The following is a 22,976-nucleotide window of genomic DNA, read 5'->3' on the forward strand; positions in this document are numbered from 1 at the left end:
ATCGAGTGGGCCCGGTTTAATAAATTGCGCTACGCTCAGATTTACTGGTTAGCAGAAATTTAAACGTTGCACATTTTTTATTTCGCAAAAATATAAGCACTTTTTCATGCTTCCCCTATTCCTTCTGTTGAAATTCCTATAAATCATAACCGCCGGAAGATCTATAAGAAACTCTTTTTTACAGTGCTTTATCCATTTAATGCGTGTTTGTGTATGTTTCGTGGACCATTCTTCTATCCACTACATCGATGGGATAAATAAATGTATCAAATATCCCGGAAGTCCTAAAAGACTCCCCTTTGTTGGGTTGTCGCAACAGTAATAGGATAATACGTCGACTGTGTCTCCAGAACTGGTCTTCTTTCATAATTAAAAGTGAAAATCTCGTCGTTCTGAATGATTTTTTTCCGGACTAAAAAACGCAATATGGAAAGTTTTAAATTTATTCGGTTTGAATCAAAGTGTTTGTATCAGTTTAACACGAGACAAGGGCGAAAATAGCATAGATGTCGATGTTGCTCCCCCTGAAATAAACGAAGCGCTGTCAAGTGCAACGGCGGAGCCTTATCAACACTTCAAACAACAAAACCATATACAGAAAATGGAACAGCTGCAACGTGTCTGACACTATCACTATAGAATGGAATGATAAAACCTATCCGGGACATCAAAATACAAATGTTGGAATTAAAATTAGTAACGTAACTGTTAAAGTGTCTGTTGCCACCAGCAAATCGCTTTAGTGAATCCTCGGTGGCCGTCGACGAGACAAGATGTGGCCCGATACTGTTCTGCTATCTCGTTCGCTATAAACCGTTCATTTAATTTCCCATATTGAACGAAACATAAATTATATTCGCATTATCTACATAAAGTGAATCATAAATCTTGAGCTTTCACGAGGTAATCGATAACGAGAAAATTTTAAAGTTTCCCGACGCTTTTCTACCGGAGATTAATCCACGATCGGTCCGCAAACCCCCGGAATTATCGTTCAGTGTTGTTGCACGACAATTAAATACGTCCGGATTAGTGCTGTCGTTTGCTTTTCACTTTATAAGAAAAACCAATAATGCGTTTTCGTGATCTGAAAAATGGATTCCATATCAAGGAGAAATGTCACGAATAAAATGAGAACAGGGAACTATATTTAAGCTGACAAGTGAACGGTATTTATGGAACCGGACGGACAGAGGCAACTGGAAAAATGATTATTTCTCCCTATTACATTACACAACAAAGATAAGAAACTATCGAGTCGTGACAGGGTGATTTTTTTTTATTTTTGTCATTCTGTTAATGCGGAAGGTGTGTCTAAAAACACGGTGGGTGTGTATTTTTATTTTTATCATTACCAACCGCACCCATAGTTTTCGCATGTATTTATTTAATTAATGAAGAACGTGCAAAATATTCTCACCTCTTAATAATGTCTACACACCCTTCACGTTCTTTTAGCATAATGGGAGGTCATGATTTATTTTTTTAACGTTGGACACACTGTTTGATTTCCGTCACTAAAGTGCCTGACATGCGGACCTATCAAAATGAGCCTACATAACATGTTGCTGAACTTCCCGCGATGTCTGAGTATTCTTCTATTGCAAACTAGTAAAACTGACAACAATGCACTAGACATTGACGCTATTTATAACCTCAAACTTAGAAAAACATAACCTAATTTAACAGACAGCTTTACTACCAAATTAAATGGCCTCCCATAATGCCAAAACAACGTGAACGCATATTTTACGTTTAATTTTGTCAAAAGTCTAATTCATTAATGAATGTTTGCTGGGGAAATGGTGCTGTGTAAACAACGAAAAATCATTAGTGTAAACCGTGTACAGGGTGATTCACGAGTAATAATGAGCCTAACGAAATTTGTGATGCAACCAACATTACATTTGCATCGATTATGTGGATTTAAAAAAAAATATATTTTAATTTAGTACGACATAATATGTAGTCATGTTGTCGAGTTTAATTAAAATCATTATGCACAGTCGCGAGCAATAAATTTTGGTCGTCAAGGTCATTCTTTGACGCAATCGAAAATGTTCCATTGTAAAACAGTCGTAAATATCATCATGTTGTATGACATTGATTGTCATTTTTTTCTCATTTTTTTGACACTTTGTTGACATGCGCATAATCAGGCAGGGAATTTTTTTAAATTTGTGACAATCTAACCAAATTTTGAAATGACATTGACGACCAAAATTTATTGCTCGTGACAGTAGTATAATCAATAAAACACAAACTAAAAACCTATGTATTGTTGGTTGCATCACAAATTTTATTAGACTCATTATTACTCGCGAATCACCTTGTATTATTTAAAAAGGAAGGAGCAGTAAATCAAGGCGAGAAATATTTTGAAGGATTTATGATTTATAAGGACAACGCTTCCGGCGAGACCTAAGATAATTAATTTTAATTACATTTTACAGCGTTTTCGTGACAACTAGTCGACAAAAAACACTCGCTGAAACAAAATCGAGTCGAGACGCTTAAATCTCGGTAATGAACAGAATTTTTCCAACAAAACGACCAATAGAAACATCCCTTGTATTAATATTATCTTTTTGGTAAATTCAGCTAGCACTGCTAGCAGGTTAATAAAGTTTCCACCGGAGGATTTCAACATGCCAGTGATGGCGCCACTCTGCATCGACTATTCCTCTCACACGTGCTAGTTTCAGAAGTACACGGTTGTAATCAACTTCACAATACTTGGTGGTATGAGTAAATGCAATAACCTTAATTGCATACCAGATGCAATTTTCGCCGGCTTTGTATTAATGGTAACATGCGCTCAGTAATTGAGTGCGTTGTCGAAAAGTCGGGACGTTCTCGGGGGATCACCGCCGAGCCATCGAAATGTTTTCTTTAAATAAAAACACGCAGATTGAAGACGCGACACCTCTGAGCCTGAAACGCAGATATTTCAATTACTGCGACATCAACAGATGCCGAGGGAGGAAAGTTCCGGGTCCACACCGTATGGAGATGTAAAACTGAACCGTTTTCCGGCATCAGCACAAGACAAAAATGTCAAAAAGCCGACGCGTACAGAAAAGAGAAAACCTTGCGATTTTTTTCTTTCAGAAAGAAGGTGAATCGGTCAGTTCTCGAAGACTTACGCAACTAATCGCATTATACGAGGGCTGAATTTAAGTGTAATTTCATTTGGCGAACTGTTTGTCCCGAAAGCTGGTAGTTTAGGGAAATTCATGCAAAAATAATTTACTTAATGGATCGCGGTACGCCACATACCGCAATTAATTTCGTCAAAGTAGCTCGCAGGAAGACTGCTACAGTGTAACAGTTGGTTCAGACGGTTACAAGTTGACTGAAAGGTTTCTTTGAATCATCTCACAGAGACTGTTTTAAAATTACCATGTGGCAACAGAACAGAAAATCTTCGTTGTGATATTGCTCTCGGCACACTTTGTGATGCCGTTTCAAAGAATCTTTGAAAGGCATCTTTTCAAAGCTCACATAATTGTAAATGGACTGCTTGGAACGTGATCCTTGTTAAGAAGCTGTTTCAGTGGTCGTATTCTTCTCTTTATTAACTCAAACAATCGAGTGCAACTGGAAATGAAACATAAATGTTTTTCTTTGTAAAATTATGATTGAGCGTTTTTGATAACGCTAAAGAATTCACCCGGAAGATTGCATTTATCTAAAGTGTTAATACGATCCCAAATCACTAACTGCGTTGGAGTACGTGTCGAGTTTCAATTAAATTCACTGGAATCGTATTGACGTGAAGGAGTAGCCGCCGTTTGCAGCTTTAAGACGAAACGACTGTTTTAATCCTGTTACGGTCAGTCAGTCTAATTTTCTGCCAGTTGAACAGTAATATTTATTTTTCCTGTTGAAAATCTCAAGCTGAATTTCAGCTTCGGTGAGAACAGAAGAAGAGAAAAAAAATCTCTTAAGAGAAATCTCTACAGCATTAGTGTCGGGTACGGGAAAACTATTCAAGTCCATCAAGTCTGGGGGTGGCAGGATAGCTGCCGGAAATTGTGGCTAGTTCCGGATTTAAGTCGGCGCGCACTAAACACCGGACTCTTTATCGAACGGTTCAGTCTTTGAGAGACGCCTGGAATTTTTTCTGGTTATTTGAACCGTAGAGAGTTGACTGATGACACTTTCTGGCGTTCGCTCGGACAGGCTTTCAAGGGTCGAACAACATCAATTTCGGATCCTAAATGAAAATTAAGTGCATCACTTGGAAATAAATGTTTGCAGTTAGGACCGGTCATTTTTCTTTTATTACTGTCTCTCGCGACGTAATTCTAGGACAAATGCTTCAGAAATGAAACGGGTAAAATACGCAACGTCGCTGTTATGTATTCTGACTTGTTCGGAAGTTTCCACAACAGTTTCTGTTTGATTTAATGTATCTACCGATGTCTCATGCAGACGAAACTAATTCAATTTTACAAAAGTTTTTAACTTATTGAATTAATCTCGCTCGGCTGTTTTGTAATTGCATCATGTTTGCCGGATTCGTTTGAAACTCCAAAAACTGTGAACTGTTTAATAAATGAAACCATTATACAAATTGTTCGCAAACGACCAACAAAAAATACTCACCCTGTGCATCGACGTTGTATCCGAAATCGAAAACGTATCGACATACGAATCGAATCTGACCGCTTTCTTCGGCGGTGGTTTTTTTCTTGGGCACAAGGAGCACATTTTTTGCGAGTTGGTAGTAGTCGGGGGCATTATTTAAGTACTTCACACAAAAAATTCAAATATGGTACTCTGGCGCTATCTACCGTTGGCACAGCACATTACTTTCAACTTATAATTTCAGCTACTAGTCGACAGATGGCGCATTGCGGAAATGAAACCTAAGGTACTATATCACGAAGGTATCGCCAACGGTGCGGAGATATATCTCCCTCTCTTTTAATTTCGAGCAATGTTAAGTTAATCTATTTGACACGATACAAACATCCCTGAAAATTGTGTATACTTCTATCTTTGTCACACTCACAGGATTTATCGATAATGTCCTCTCTTTTAATTTCGAGGCGAAAAATTGTGGAGCGGAATTGCGCTACCTTCTAAAGATATAGTACCTTAATGAAACCTGTAGTGAGAGATTCCGGGCGCGATTATTGATTTGGTTCCCGGAACTTTTTTCCCATAGGGGTAATTATATATTTTACATTTATCATTTACAATTGAGACAGTACAAGGACATTAAGCACTACGCACGCTGATCAATAAAAGTCAACAAAGATTCGGTTCCATATTTAGGTACAACAATAAAATCCTTAATGTAAATTTACACATATAAAAAGCTTTTTTATCTTAATTAGACTGGTAAACTATTTGATACAAAAATAGATTGATATTAAAATTATGTGACCTAGAATTAAAGCACAAATGCATATGGCCCACCTTTTTAATCTTCTAATATTAATCAGTTGGTTCAAATATTTCTAGGTTAAGGTTGAACATACTGTTTCCATTATAAACATTTGAATGAGGATTGAGCGAATTTTTATGTCAATTCACATTTTGCTATTTTTATTTTACAGCTCACGCTGTATACATTCTATACGGTATTTCAGTGTAAGTTAAGAGTCAATATCAGAACATTGTTGAAAGCGTTAAATAGATCTATATACAGGGTATTTCACGAGTAATAAAGAGCCCGACGGAATTGAAAATGCAACCCACAATACATTTGCAAAGCAAACCTAGATATTTCCGCGTCCACATCCAGGTTTGCTTTGCAAATGTATTGTGGGTTGCATTTTCAATTCCATCGGGTTCATTATCACTCATGAAATATCATGTATACAGGGTGTTTTCAAAGTTGAGGGATTCCTTGTAACACGAGGCACTACACATTATTCTTCAGAATTTTAGCCTAAATCTTCTTAGTAAAATGTTTGTATTAACGGATATAACTGATTGTATATTTTTATTGTTTTCTAAAATTTTGAGTCCGGTCCTGTCCATTTCTCCGCTGTACTTGATTAATAACTAACCTGGCCCAGGATGGTGTCTTTCCGAAAATCGCTCTGCAATACTCTCTGGACGCCGCAGCTGTATTCTGATAACGTGATAACACATTGCCCATACATTTGCAACATATCTGTGAGCTCATTATTTTCCTAATAATAAAGCCATTTCGACTAATTAGATGACAACTCTGACAGTATTTTTGATTAACGTCCATGCTCATTTAATTTTTTTTTTGTCAATTCTAATTTCTAACAAATCAGCGCAAATTTGAGCAGGACCGGTTTCAAAAATTTCAAAAAAAATGACTTATTGTATCTTCATTGTCGTACACATTTTACTAAGGTAATTTTGGCTAAAACTCTTTAGAACAATGCATACTATCACATGTTAAAAGGAACGCCTCAATTTTGAAAACACCCTGTATAAAGTCCATTCAAAAATCAAAAATCCACCAATGTCGCAGTTTCCTCGATAATTACTATCTGCAATGCTATTTAGTGTAAAATTTGGTGAGAATTGTAATTTTGAGGTTAAGTATTTATTAAAATGTCTTGTTTTTCTGGGCATGTTTAAGTAAAAAAACGAAATTCAAAGCAATTGAATTTTATTTTGAATCAAATAAATGTCACAATTTATGGTTACTAACATAATATGAAAAAATATCTACCTAGGGTTTTTTAAATTTTACCAATCTAAAGCAACAGGTGGTGGTTTTTTGATTTTTGAATGGACTTTAGATCTAAATATTTAATGCTTTCAATAATATTCTGAGATTGACTCTTAACTTACACTGAAATAACTGATTGTAATTGAAAATATTTTCTAGATCGCACTTCAAGAAGCTAAAGTTTATTAGTTGTTAGTTTCAGTTAGGATAAAATGTAGGTGGAGTTAAATAACATTTGTTTTTGGTGGTGTTTCTATTGTGTTTGTTTACAACAATCTATCCACATTAATGTATAACGTCCGTGACCAATTTTCGCCTGGTAAATATTTACCTGTGAATTGAAATTTTTTCATGGCACAATTAAAAATTGAATTGCAGTCATCATCCCAGACGCATTATGATTTCCATTTCAAACTTTCCTCTAAATTTCCAACGATCAATTATCTCCATTTCGCGTTAATATTTGTTTGTGACATTCCGCATTTATCCAGTTAAATGCTCTCGTTTCCTCTTTTTTTTCCCATCGACTGAGGGAGACGCATCGTTTATTTTCAGCTAAGCTGAAATATCTCATCGTGAAGACTGATTCGCCTTGTTCGTCGTTCAGACCGGCCGTCTTGTTTCATAAACGATAATACGTTTTTAAAAATAGGCCAATGTGCTTGCAAATAGGGATTATAGATCCCAGACTGGTCGACTCGCTTACGATGATCCGGTCGCGTTCCAGACGATTTCTTGGCTCGTCGCCAACAACACAAGATTCGCGACGTCAAGCCGAAGACGCTCGCTCGTCTACCACAGCTGTTCTAATATTTGAAATCGTCAGAAATCGATGAAATAGATGAAGCGCTTAATGGTCCAGAATCTCCAGTTTCGTCGTGATTTATAGTTCATGGATAATCATTAAAAACTCCGGTGTGCGTTCGAATCGGGCTCGCTTCGGGGATTAATATTTGCTCGAAAATCTTCCACGACGCAAGACGAGAAATTGATTTCAGGTCGGGAGAGTCGGATTTTGTGCGGTCCCCGAGATACATTGTAGATTTTATTACCAGACGAGACCATAATATTTTGTAGTCAACGTCGAACTTTACAACTGGAAAATGTTGCCTGTAGCTCTTGTGCTACTTCTAAATAAAATAAGCTCAGGATCGAAAGGATCACATTTGTATCCTTGAACTTTAGGCGCGCTTGTTCTCTCTGACAGATGAAACGGGCGACGAAAAAGCTCCCTTTTCCATTACGCCTGATTAAAATTGGTATTGCATTTAACGAGCAATTTTTTCTTGCAATATAAATAACATAGTTTTAATGCACATAGCGTACACAGCATTGTTTATTGTTTGCTTTTATCACACACAGGTGTTTGCCTTGCGGAATTCGAAACACATGTTACAGTTGACTTCTTTTTTATGTAAATTCACCAAATGGGTTTCTTTAAAATGTGGGACCTCAGCTTTCGCTTGCGTTTTTACTACTCAACAAAAAAATAAAATACAAATTTAACAAATTGCTACTAGATTTGTTGAAATGTATTTTTGGAATTATAGCAATTTTAAGTCAATATGTATTTTGCCGTCAGGAGAAAAAAAATTAAATCAGTAATTTAAATTGAAGAGCTTGCTTGATGCAGATACAGATCTAAAAACTAGAATAACACGAAAAGCACCCCTTTGATGTAATTAAGATGGTTGAATGACAATAGAGTTCTCTAATTGGAGTTGCAATAATTTTCTTCGTCACTAATTAGCAAAAGACCCAGGATGAGTTCAAAGAGAAAATTCTCGCGGTCATGATTTCGAAGTCAATATTATTTTAAATAATGAAACGGGGTTTATAAAATTTGTTAAAGTTCGCGAATAATTGTCGTCCTTTGTTGTTTGCATCTCTCAGATTGAAATATTTCCGCCTGCATTGCGGCTCTTTTAACAAAAGGATGTTAATTATCTGTAGTTCCTTACCAACTGTCGAGTGCCGTGCACATTTCAAAACATTACATTGTTTAACAATTAAGGCAAAAATTTAAATGAACACTTGTTGAGCTGTCGCGTTAAAAAAAAAAACGAAGTGGAAAGGTATCAGCGTTTGAAATTCTCATGACACAATTAATTTGTTCGTTAATAAGATTTCCTTTATAGTAATCAAGAAAAATTCGTTTTAATTAAAGTAAACTAGACGTAATGAAGAACGTGGATTTTCCACGGGGAAAAATCGCCACTTAATAAGATCGTCGCCTTAGCACCGGTAGGGCAAGTTTTCCAGTAAGAAAATGTCGCGCGTCTCAGACAATTAATTATAATTTGTGCACACTCCAACGGCCGCATAACCGATCGACCTGAAAGATATTAATCACGAGTGTCAATAAAAGAGATCAATCAATATTTGCCTTCAGAGATTAAGTATTATGGAAGAAAAGAGAAACACGCGATTACTTGCAATATTTAAATAGGTGGCGGCGTTCATTTTAATAATTCATTATCGACTGCGTCGACGGAAAAGCCCGATTAAAAATCAAACCCGGGAACACCAAATCAATAACTATTAAAACAATACGATTGTTAAACTGAACCTCTCACTCCACAACAAACCCACAGGACTATGTTAAGGTTATGGCACTCAGGTCACATGACGCGCAAAAATCGAAACTGCCCCCCAGACCAGTCGCCATCGCACTCATGTCACACTTAATGTTGTTTATGCGAGACTGTTTGTAACGTGCGTGTCAAAATTTTTATAAGCTCGTTCACCGGTTCTTCTGACACATCGCGGTTTGGCACTACCAACATCGAACCGGAGCGCTTTCAACCACCGCGCAACCTCAGTTATTTCCCCGGTAGATGTCGCAACTATCGATGCATACTCACACGACTAGGTCGACGTTATCAACACTCACTAGATTTATACCGCTGCAGATGCCATCGTCACCTCTGTTTGTGTTTAATGGTCGGGGATGAACCGGAATTGAGTTTTATCGGCTAGTGCTAGTTCTGGCCGGGGATGGAATCAATTTTTAAGGTCGCAACGCGCCATTGTGTCGTAGGTTTGAAAGAAATCCGGTCCGAAGGATCCAACGTAAACGTATTGTCACAATGTCATAGAAATACCGTGTATCCTGTGGTGTACGTATGCAGGCACTGTTTTTGGAAGAGATACTGGTTTAATTGAAACACATTAATAACTCTGCAATTGAAATTCGTTTGAAATCAAAGGTTCGATCAGACAAAAGAGGAAGTAATAATATTTTACTGATCTAGGACGCTTACAGAAACCGCTTATAATTGTAGGGTAAATACAGTTTTAGAGTAGAAGTAGAGTAGTAGAGTAGTAACATAACAGTGTAACATAATTTGTGTTAATTAATTATGAGATATGTAAACATTACTTTACCAACTTTATCAACTTTGAAAAATTGCAGTAGGCAAAAGATGTCACTAATGGCGCAAAAGATAGGCCAAATCTTTGGGAATGCAATAAAAAAAATCAATTATTTATTTCCAATGGTTCAGGAGTTATACGTTTTTTAATGAAGCCCTGCAGCCCTGCTTTTTTGCGAAAAAGATGACATACCTAGGTCAAAAACGATGACAGATAAGTGTTGACAAAAAGACATTCGAAGCACAAAATTTAACGTAGAATCCAAATTTGAAATCAAAATGGTGCCTTTCCATTTAAAAAAACAAAGATGGCGTCGATTTCCGGTAGGTATTTCAGGAAGTGTCGTCATTTTGAAAATACGTATGTATATACAGGGTTATTCTAAATGATTGTAGTCGAAGTAGGCCATGCCCATGTTATTACCTTTTTGCCGCTTTCATGTGAACTGTCAGTTGTGTCGCTGTCACTGTCATTTTTTAGGTGAAAAGTGCGGTGATGAGGATTTTATTTATTTTTGTTAAATTAACGATTGAATCCAGGAATATTGAGTTGTTCTACAATCAATTTTAAAAATATTGAGTTGTTTTGCACCCAATTTAACACATCATTTTGATGATTTTTTTATGTGGAGCGGCAACCATAAATTTTACATTCAGTTTTCACGCCTACTTCGATTACAATCATTTAGAATAACCCTGTATGTATTACAATTCCTATCCTATCCTAAACCGTCGAAAAAGTTGTGAACAAAATATTTTAGTAAAAATGTTTTCTTGCCACTATCATCTTTAGCAGGCTGAAATGTTACTTAATTGACTTTTGTCACTTTCATTTAAAAAATAAATAGCGAGGTCTGCTCGAGACTATGATTAAAACAAATAATAAATTAAAATATAAAACGTAATTTTTGTTCCCATTTCGCCTACTACATTTTTTGTGAAATTATTTGCGTTCATTAATTTCAACTTTAAAGAGTAAAATTAGTCAAATAAAACTGCTTGTCGTTGTTCAAAACAGTCTTTTTATGATTTTTCACTAAAATAAAAATTAGCACCAAATCTGCAGTGGATCATAAGTGAACAGTGGGTAAAAGTTTTACCATGCAATTCCCTATTGCAACAGTTAAAAAAAAACGCACTGTATAGTAGTTTATGCTATACCCAGTTGGGAATAATTTTCAAAATTTGTGGAAGGTAAAATAACAAGACCTAATTTTTTTTATCGAATACATTTTTAAATTTTACGAAAACTTATTGCTTTGACAATTTTAAGAGTTGAATTTGGGCATTTTTATTGTGGTTAGGCCCGAGAGCTAATTTAACTCGATGGTTCAATCTTTGGATAAAAATGCCCAAATATCAACGAGTAAAATTGTCTAAAGCAAAAACGTTTAAGTCAAAAATTGGGAAATTTATTAGATATAAAAAATTAAGTCGTGTTATTTTTGGCAAGATTAATTCCAGAATACAAACTTTAACGTTAATTATTTATTTATATGTAATACCTACAGTTATTAAAAGCACAATTATTAAAAACAATTTGAGAATCTGACAGGAGTAGCATGCAATTTTAAGCACTTTTGACAGATGACAGAGTAGTAGGACGTTTTTACCGTGATAAACATTTTTGATTGGATGAAAGCAAGCGCTCTGATTGGCTGAACACGCATGTTTAATTTTGATTGATTGGGTTTTGAAGTTTTTTTCAAAGGAAGGAAAAGGTACCATTATCGCAACAAAGCAAATAATTATCGGAAGAATGATTATCGACAATTTAGAAGTTGATTGATTGTCTCTTTGGACAAATGCTTAAATATGATTGATTCGTATCAATTATCTGACAGGTGTGTACAACAATCAACTATAGGTATATCGACTAATAGATGGTAGTGATAATATCCCATCTTAACGCCTGAAGAAAGAAAATGTTTAAGATTAGATTTCAGTCTTAAATTTTAAAATTGAAGTGAATGTCAATATCCTTAGAACCGATTATCTAAATTAATCTATTTTTGTTAGTTTGATGTCGATGAAGACATGCCTTCCTTTTTGGAGCGATAAATAAATCTGTTTACTTTTAGAAACATCATTTATTTCAACGGGTGTTATGTACGACGATGGCGCTACTTCGACAGGGGCTGGTGCAAGAATAGGGAACGGAAGTTAAAATAAATTGAACACCACCTTCGGTACTATCTTATTTTTTTTTAAATAACCCACATAGTTATGTTTTTACGCCACCACTGATGACAATACTCAGATTTACTACTCAGATTTTGACAATTTACTATGTTGTTCTTTCATTGGAAGAAGCCTACCTTACAGCAAATTGTCTCAAAGAACTATTAAAAAAAGAAAACTGGTGCACGACAAATGGCCAACTAGGCTCGATCTCATCTAGAACGTCTTCTTCTTCTTTTTCTTACGTTACGGCTTAGCCCTGTTTGTTCCATTGCCTCTGTTCTATGGGTTATTATCCTGCGATGGTGACGTCCAACTATCGTACTAACGTTTAGGTGGTCCTCCTGGGTGTCATTTTGTGTCGGTTATGTTTGAACTTTCTTCGCTAATCATCCATTTCCCATCTTTTCAACGTGATCACTTCAGTGTCTTTTTCTTGATTTTGTCCATCTGACCACATCCTGTAGTTCGCGTGTCTCACGGATTCTTTCACTATGTACTTTGTCGCGTAGGTAATATTCATTTCTGTAGCTTTCATAATTTGTTTAGTTTTTGTTGTTTCGGATCTTGTCTTACCTGCATATGTCAATAGTGGTCTTACCACAGAGGCAGCATAATAAACTACGAGTAAATAGAAAAAAGGAGAAGAAATTTGTATATGTTTTAAAGATATTTATCTAGGTTTTTAACACTCTGTTTTTAACTCTGTAAAATTATTGACCAGAACGTAAATAATTTTATACCAAGAACAAAGGTGGGATAAATGTTTTATTTAAAATAATAAAACAAGAATATCATTGTTTAACTTTAAAATTTTATAAGCAAAGTAAATGTTTCACGTTCTACATTATTCCTCGCAGTTTTAAACAACAAGGTATCCGGTTTACTTACTTTCTTGGTTATATTCAACATACCTGATTCCACAGAGTTCAGAATCAGCTTAACAAAATTACAAAATGGTGTAAATATAAAAACAGAGTATGTACCTAGGTGCTAAAATAATAAACTCCCATTTTACAGCCCAAGTCAAATATTTTGACTTCAGGATCATAGCTTTTCTAAAAATTTTGTGTTAATTGTTGCCACTCCAATATTGTGTGAACAGTCTATCGTTACTTTGGTGTAAATACAATTCTTGAATGGTTGCCAAATGTGCTTTTTTAGTACGTTTTAAAGTATGTTGTGCATATACCAGAGAAGATTACACTCGTAAAAATGGAAAAAGAAAATTTATAACCGCGTGTTTCAGTTGTGGTTATGGTCAGTTTCGTTTCCTGTCGATTTTCGGAGAATTAATGTCTTGAAAACCGAACAAAATTCTGTGCCTTTATAACTTGCAGTTAGGTAAGTCCACTATTTTTTGCAAGCTTATAATAGTAGATTACATTATTAAGAGTAGAAATGAGTCTTTTTGTGCTAAGCCTAGAGATTGGAGACCGAGACGAAGTCGAGGTCGGAAACTGGGCGAAGCACAAAAAGACCTTCTACTCTGAACGATATACGGTGTGGAAATTACTTATGGAATAAATTCAGTAATTTCAAAACTAATGACATTTGTCGAAAACCCTGAAACAGGTCAATTTTTATTTCTCGTAATACTTATTTTAAGTTACTTCACTTGCTCATGACGTCATCCATTTTTGAGCTATTACGTCATCACCAATTTTTTTAAATGACAACCCCCACTTTTTTGTCCTTTTTCTGATAGATCTTCTTACTACCTAAATGATGAATGAAAAAAATTGGAACCTTACATAACAATTTTTTTGAGAAAATGACAAATTTTACTTCAAAAATTTAATTTAATTTTTAATTAATGTAAAAAATTTAATTGACCTCAAACAAAAACAAACAAACATCTAAGGTTAACAATAAAATGTAACGCAAATGTTGAAATTGCCCCCCCGCCAACTATTTAGCACTCACACAGGAGTGTAAACATTGTACACGGCGCTCAATAATGTTAGGGCTAATTTGTTCCATTTCAGCGCGAATTCTGTGTCGTTAATCTTCTAAATTGTTTAGTCTATTGAAGTAAATCCTCGATTTTAAATAACTACATAGAAAAAAAATTAAATATATTAAAAATTGAATTAAAGTTTTGAAGTAAAATGTGTCATTTTCTCAAAAAAATTGTTATGTAAGTTACCAATTTTTTTAATTCATAGTTTAGGTAGTACGCAGGTCTATCAGAAAGAGAAGAAAAAAGTGGAGGTTGTCATTTAAAAAAATTGGTGATGACGTCATAGCTCAAAAATGGATGACGTCAGGAGCAAGTGAAGTAACTTAAAATAAGTATTACAAGAAATAAAAATTGACCTGTTTCAGCGTTTTTGACAAATGTCATTAGTTTTGAAATTATTGAATTTATTTAAATTATTATTTATTTCCACACTGTATACTATTTTATTTTCAAGTGGATCACAAAAACAAATCGGACATGAACTCATTTATTTTCCTTTGCTGCAGTTACAGAAAAATGACAATTATTTTCAAATTTTAAGGCACGAGTAATTAGTTCTCTTGTTGCAATATTATTAGTAAGTACTTGCATTCCCATTTTGCGCACTAAGCGAGCACATAGAAAACTTTGACTACGGAATGCAACTTGCCGAAGAACCAAACACAATATTTGGCACATGTACTCGAGGAAGCGGCCAATCAGAATGATATCTTGATTTAGTTTCTAACATTTCTATAGAGGCCGTTACAGCAAATGCAAATTTGAAACCCCTTAACCGTTACTACTAGGAATTTTCGATATATGTAAATCAAACTAAAACAAAAATAACTGTCTGTGTATTATCAATTTAGCAATATTCGGCCGAAATCCCCCTGGTGTCAGTTCATGCTGCTTCCTTGTTAGAGAATAAAATGATATCTTTTAAATGGAAAGTATTTTTAAAGGAAACCTGAGAATTGTGGAATAAACATCAAACTGCAAAATTGTTTTCAGGGAACCTCAGAGGAATTTGAAATATAATATAAAATGTAGCTTTCCTACAATTTGCCTTTAAAATAATAACTTCAGATTAAAAAACGTTTCAAAACATACTCACGAATACAATATCAGATAAACCGAAAAAGAAAAAAATGGTTTCACAAATAATGAGAGAAAAGTTCATGTGCAAGAAATAAAGTTATAGTCAACAAAACTATTATTTCTACTTCAGTGCTTTTTGTTATTAACAACTAATTTCCCCTCTTATTGCCATTTGATAAAAATTTTGTTCACGTAATGGCTTCAATTAAATTTGATGTTCCTATGATGTTTTAATGTGCGATAAAAAGGATTAATAATCGGTAAACACGCTATCCTAAACGATTTAGTGGCAATAAAAAAATATTGCAGGATATATTTGCATCTTTCGTAGATTTTTCAAGCCATTTTTTATAAATGTATATACAGGGTGTATTAAAAAAGGCGCTTAATTTTTATGGCACGTGAATCTACGTTGACTACCAAACATAAAATCCTAATTCAAATTTGATTTTAGACGAATATTTTTTCAATTATTATTATAATCAAAAATGATAATAATTACAATCCTTTCTGACTTTACTAATGTTCAAAAAATCACTCTAGACTCTAGCTCAGTTGCAATAGCTTCAAACTTTGCATTTTTTAAAATCAAATTATAAATAAACTAATAATCAAAATTGTAAAATTACTGCTGGAATATTATTTTACTTGTTGAAAATACAATTACAATTATGTTATTGATTCTATTTAAATGATTTCTGCATCACAATCCAAGCAAATTTTCAAGTTTTACCGTTAATAACTCCATGAAGGGAGGATTAACAGTAAATTGGTACTAGAGTTTCTTGCTTGTATTTCAACATAGAATCATGTGATGTAAATATTATGAGCAATTTTTACTCCACCCTGTATAACACAGATAGGGAAATGTTTCGGATTATTTCAGCGCAATGCACATGGCACTCTGCCAGCATTAACAATTTAACTAAACACTAATTTGTTGAAAAAGACATTTCAAATTGTGTCACTATAATTTATTGTTTGACACAAAGCTATTCATAATCTCTCAGCGAAAATTTAATTAATCATACTGTTAACAAAAATATTTATTGCTCCTCATTATAAATCGTTATGAAACGTTCTGCCAATCAAACTAATTAATAATTTAAATTTACAAGTAGCATTTCAGTAATTCCGTCATTAACGAATAATTTCAACCAGCAATTATAATTGTTAATATTACGCACGCTCCTTAAACTCCGAAAGAACAGTGAATTAATGAAACTAATGATAAGTAAGTACGTATTTATGGCGATAATTTACGATGCAAATATTTTTCCAAAGAGAAGTATTTTTAAATCGGTCTGTTTATTTACAAACTTCATTCATAAATCTGCGGAACATCGTGTGGGCGGGTTGAGTTGATATTTTGCTCGTCTGCTAACTTTCAAGTTTATCGAATCGGAAATTATACCGCGACAATAATTTATACGGAGTGATGCCTTCAAGATTATCGAGATATCTCGTTTGGCAAATTACAGTGTCGATGGGAATTCGCCTTAACCCCACTAGTTCGGCAGGATTAGAAAGCGCAATCTGCCACATTGTTAACCTAATTCAGCTACACTCGCACTTGTTAATTAAAAAACGAGGCACACGTTCGGAAGTGATTAATGTGAGAGAGAAACGTCAAAATGTCTTCAACTGATGATGCTGTAGTAAAGCTCAAATCTGGTACTTGGGTTTGTCGACCTGTCTGTCTAAAGCACAACCTAATAATTAATTGTTTCATTGAGATGCCATATGAGCGTTTGTTTTCGTTTCCTTTGTGCAATGTCTCTCTTGCGGTCTTAATTTATTTATGGGAGGATTTCTAGGAGGAGTTATTAAGTCGAGTCGCGATTTTCCCAAGGGAGAAATAAGTACATATTGTCGACGGGTTATTTGTGGTCGTTCCTTCAGATTCGGTTTTGAATTCGGTTTTGAATTCGGTTTCTACATCAGATTCTGCTAGAACAAATTTTCGTAAATGCGGACGTAGAATTGACAAGTTTGAAAAGTATCAACTTTCGCGGAACAGCCGCTTTGATTTCTTTCAATATACAGGTTTATCTAAAACACGTAGCAGAGCTTGTTAAATGAAACATTTTTTCTATTTGAATTTTTTACGAAAAAGCGTTACAAATTGATTTAAAATTTGAAATAAATTAGCCATCAAAATGTATACAGTTTATGTCAATTTGTGTTTGTTTGACAGTAGTATTTCTGACACATAAGTGCAGTTTTTTAACCTAAATTCTAAAAGCCGTTTCAAACTATAAAAATTTAATAAAATCTGACAGAACTTTTTCTCACAGTTCCCGTTTTTTTTGAAGCCAACCGTACCCACCTATGTGTAAGGGCGAAAATTTTCTGTTGTGATAGAAACGGAGTCTTGTCAAAAAAGTTACATTGTTATAGGAAAAATTAAATAATTAAAATTAAAATTCTCATGCACAAAAAATTGAGATTCACGCAAAACGACTCGTTTGGTAAAAATTGTGGGGCAAAAAATCTTTTGCGAATTTTGCAAAATGTTATAGAGGAAAGATTGATAAAATGGCGAGTTCTTTCACTGGTTAAAATTAATACACCTATTTCAGGTACATCCTGTATATTTAAAAATTATTCAGTAAAAAAATTAGGAAAAGTTCAAAGTTTAACAATATTGTTAAATAAATTGTACATTTGTGCGCAATAAAGGTACATTTCTTTTATTATTTGATATTTATATTAAAGTCCATTGAATTTACAGTTTTCAAAATATTCAGTATTTTTGTTTTTAGGTAGTGAAATGTGCATGAGCTGTAATCGGTACTTGGTTATGTAGATTACCTCTTCTTATGGAGTGATAAGAAACAAATTAACAGTTACTTTACTTTAAGCACACCATAAAAAGCAATTAATGTATAAGAAATAAGTAACACATTTTTCCCGAGATACGTGAAAAGTGGTATACACATAACTAAATATATAAATTTTTCAGTTTATGTACCTGTCAAAGATAACCTCAAAATTTACAAATAATTATTGTTTTTTAAGACTTTGTCCAAACGAACACGAAAAACGTTACTCGCGCTACTCATATGAAAATAACTATTTTAGAATCTGCGTCTCTAATAGGTCTATTATTGTATTCAATTTGGAGTCGTTTATGGCTATCTCTTAAAGCAGTCGTAGTTTAATAGATCTCTAAAAAAATGTTTATCAATATTTCAGTGTATTATTGTCATTTACATCAAAAAAAACTTAAAATATCAATGTTCAAACTCTACTTTTTAACATATGTTGCAGAGGTAGTTGCATCCGTTACCTTGAATTACCAATTAATACAAGATTCCCTAGAATTTGAAAATTTAATTTTTTTATTTAAAAATTAAAACAAGGGTGCAAATTCTAAAAAATAACATAAAAAACTGGTTTTATAAGGGCATTGGCGCACTCGTCCCATACAAAACTTCCCTACGGGTCGTTTTCTACACTTGGAACTCGTGCGCCAAATCAACCCTTATAAAACTCGTTCTTTAATATGCTATTATTAAATACGTCCAAAAGCTTGTGATTGGAGTACACAATTTATATGGTAAAATATTGGAACCCGGACCCATAATAGGTTACTGATCAAGGATCATATACTTATTTGTTCAATAGGTTTCTTCCATTTTGATTAATAATAAAGCAAACAGCAGTTAGATTAATTTCAGTTGAAAATCAGTCAAAACAATCATCAAAATCACTGTTCAGTTTGTTGTACAACAGAAGCTTATTGAAGTTAATCAAATAAGCTTTCCCACTTAAAATAAATCATGCCAACCTGTCATATACATGTTCTCGTATTAAAAAGGTCTGAATTATGCACCGAGCCAAGTACTAAATCACTATTAATAGATTAGTTTGAAAATCACAAAAATGAAGTGCAGTAACGGATATTCAGGTTTAGAATAATTTATTTTATCCAGCGTCCAATAAAAATTCATCTGGTGTTTTACCAAGGAAAAATCGATCAATATGATTAATATTTTAGTCACTTAACTAAAATAGAATGGCTAAGGCCCGGTTTATTCACCTTCAAGTAACTTTATTTGAACGGTAATTACCATGGATCTACCAATAGCAGATTCCAAATCATGGCAACTACTGGCCTGATAAATTTACTTGCAGACCGGGACTTAATAATTGTTATTTCATTTAATTCCCAAACCACTTAATAAACAATTTTTTGCTGTACTCCTATATTCCTAAAAAGCAAATGTCATGTGTTTCATAATTTTGGGAGAGAATTGATGAAAGTTTTGTACTTATTATTAATTAAAATATATTATCATTCAACAAAGTCACATTTGTAAATCTAAATTCATTTATTAAAATTTTGAGAGAAGCTAAAATTGTTAGATTGGTAGAGGTCTTTGATTTTCTCACGGGCTCTGCGCAAATGACGAATATCGGTCTCAAGTAGACGCTACAAACCGACCGGAAAATATCGTCATTCGTTACGTTAGTGTCGTCTCTTTCTTGTCTCTTTGTATGTCAACGACGTTTTCATTTAAAAAAAGTTGTATTACACTCGTTTATCTACTTTGCGTTACAATAGGCTCATTATTACATATATCGAAAACAGTTTAATAATGAATAATATTATTAAACTGTTTTTGGTAACTTTTAGCTTTTGTTATATTGGCAACATCAGCCGTTTGACGTCAGGCGTAAGGGTAACGAGGTAACCTTACATTTTTGTGAAAAATGTCTGTTACCAACCCACGCGAAAGTCCCTAGTCTAATATGAAAACTTGAACGGCTGAAATTTCAGGAATTAGTAAAGCAAAGTATATAAAATAGTATATTACACTCGTTTAATAAGACGCATTATCACATTCGTTTCATTAAAGCACTTCTCGCTACGCTCGTCGTGCTTTAAATACACTCATGTGATAATAAAGTGTCTTATTAAACTCGTATAATAATATACTATTGTCGCACTAGCACTCCTCGCTGCGCTCGTCGTGCTCTAAAAAACGGTTTCTTATAAAACTTAAAAATTAAATTCAGCTAATGTGAAAAAAATCACAGAGAGACCAGATGTGAGGAGTAGAATGCAACTTGATGCATTGTCGTCATGAAAAAAACTCTGTTTCTTTTCTTGTTGGATATTCAATGAAAGAATGATATCAATTCGACACCCCATGACAGATTATACTGAAGTCCACGACTGTCGGGCAATCACATCCCTCGTATTTTCATTCTATCACGGGCAGATCCTCAATTGGATGCGTTTGTAAACAATAAGTCGCCCTTCGCGTAGCAACCCCTAAACGAAGCACAATTTTAATTGTCAAATATTCTAAATCAAATTAAATGCAATTTTCAAAGATCGTTTTTTCTTTGTATAGTCGTGGAGAAAGTATAGTTTTCAACTCGCGTATAATGGCTATTATTCACTCGGAGGATTCCACTACTCGCCTACGGTTCGTGTTGGAATTTTCATCCTCTTGAATAATAACCATCATAATACGTCGTTGAAGAATGTACTATTTTAGATATTACAAATGACATTTTCTTAACTGATTAGTTTCGAAGATTCACATAATAAATATAATGTGAAAATAAATATTTCTTTGGAATAGTTTGGCAATATGTACACTTCTATTCAAAAAAAAAGCGTACAAGTAGTGAGCACAATTTTGGCTAGATTGTCATATTGTAAACCTATCCTCTAATTGTTGTTACTTAAAAACCTGTAACAAAACCCATGCTGATAGCTGGATTTTATTGATGTATATTTTTCAGAGATTTTAATGTGTGTAAATGTTTTGCCTTATTTATTAGGCAAGTACATATGTATTACCAATTACTGAATTATTACAAACACAACTCAAACTTTTATTTGTAAATTTATAGAAAAAGGCAACTCAACAATCTAACAATTTAAAAATTTATAAAAAGCAATTTTCACACATTTGACATACATACATACAAAATGTCAATAATACCGTAATACGTTTTCTTGGAAACGATTAATTAATTTTATCCCCATTTACAGTAGCTCTCAATAAGTGTACGCTTTTTTTTGAATAGAAGTGTACATACTTGACAATTTTGACCTTAATAATGCAGTCTGTTTTAGACTTGAATTCTAGATATCAATTTTGCGTTTGTATTTCCTACGGCAGAAGTTGAGAAATTCATTGTTTTTTACATAGTTGATTTAAAAGTAATGTAAGCTTTCAAATAATGTTTACGGTGTTAAGTATGCGTAATTATTTATGCAGTTTGGCTGAGCAAAAAAAAAATGTGTTTTGTCATGTTATTTATTTACACAATCATTTTCAATATATCATTGGACATATTAAGATAAACGGGGGGCGAGATTATTACAACAGAATTGTTACAGACCTGAAATTAATGAAATTAAAAAACTTTTAACCAAATTAAAAGCAGCGGTTTGTTTACTTTCAATTCAAAGCTCTTTAACACCCTTGACTTTGACTGCTTAATTTTCAGCTGCGAGTTCAAAGTTTAGAATATCTGGATGTGATTTAACACCGTCTGGCACACAGGTCCGGAATTATAATTTTGAAAACGTTCGTGCGACAAACAGTATTATACGGGATAATAATAATCTTGGCGACTGAATCGGCTTTCGTTTTATCGAAAATTCTACAATTTCAAATACAATTTGTGTTAATCCCCACGAAGCGGAGGCGAGTCTTAAGTTATTAATTTTCGCAGCGGAACGGGCGAGGCCCATTTTAGAAAAAAATCCGGCCAGCTGGCCGACACCTGTGTCACGTTCTCTTCAAATGCGTTCGAATGCGACTGTCACAGCGTGTTGTGCAATGAAAATTTTATGCGTCCTGGAAATAAAACGCCTTTTTAAGGCGTCCCTGTAAACTACGCCAACATATCGAATGGCCAATTGCCAACTCATAAATGTCAATTAAAATAAATTGCACGATTATTTTTTCTTACTTTTCAGCCGTCAGGCGGCTTTCAAACATTGCTCATTCCTCGTATCGATAGTCCGGTGATTTATTGCTTGTAATAAGGAGAGTTAATTTTAAAATAATGACTAACCGATTACTCTGAAAACCTCGATTAATTTCTTTTTAAACTTCCTTTAAAAACATCCACTACTTTTCAAAGGACAACTCACCGGCTTGTGTGCTTCTTTGGTGATTTGATCTCTGTCTATAGAACTTTTCCTGCGGCCACCTCTTTCCAACGATCCCTGTCGAGATATCCCATCGTGGACCACTGTTTCCCGAAGCAAGGGAGGCGAAGGCGGGGGTGGCATGTCCTCTTCCGCATACCGGGATTTCTACAAAAAGGATGTGTGCACCATTACTTGTTAAAAAGTAGTACATTTTTCAAATTTCAACATCCTCGAGATTGGCCTGCCTCGGCCGCAAGCGGCCTCAGCGACAATTTTTCTCTCGGTACGTTAAAGAATGATTTCGCGGCCTTGATATACAAAGTATGTATTATCGTTCTAATGACCGCCGTCAAAATAAAATTGTTATTATCTAGTGTCATATCGCCAGTCAACAATAATAATATCATCGACTTCTCTATCGAAGGACATTCAGTCAATTATCCTGTTTAAAGCTTCGGAGGTTTCAGAGGCCGGAAAATTTTTAGCTCGTATTCCGTGCACATTACAGCAATCATTGTAAATTGTAACGGTTGGATGAAGTGAACTAATGGCGTTGTTATATTTCGAAATTCCACAATT

General features: G+C 34.2%; 1 protein-coding gene across 12 annotated transcripts in view; it reads right to left on the bottom strand.

Annotated features, from left to right (window-relative positions):
• The window catches only part of dlg1 (discs large 1), a 347,088-nt gene that overhangs the window by 81,624 nt on the left and 242,488 nt on the right, over positions 1–22,976 (bottom strand). For 11 of the 12 annotated variants that reach the window (XM_069054713.1, XM_069054712.1, XM_069054715.1 and 8 more), the window contains one exon: positions 22,398–22,562. In XM_069054713.1, coding sequence (XP_068910814.1) covers positions 22,398–22,562 — 165 coding nt within the window. Of the gene's footprint in view, positions 1–4,611; positions 4,825–22,397; positions 22,563–22,976 lie in introns of those variants that run through there. The other variant, XM_069054716.1, reaches the window with a different exon arrangement.

Source organism: Tenebrio molitor, chromosome 7, assembly GCF_963966145.1.
Source record: "Tenebrio molitor chromosome 7, icTenMoli1.1, whole genome shotgun sequence".
Classification (NCBI taxonomy): domain Eukaryota; kingdom Metazoa; phylum Arthropoda; class Insecta; order Coleoptera; family Tenebrionidae; genus Tenebrio; species Tenebrio molitor.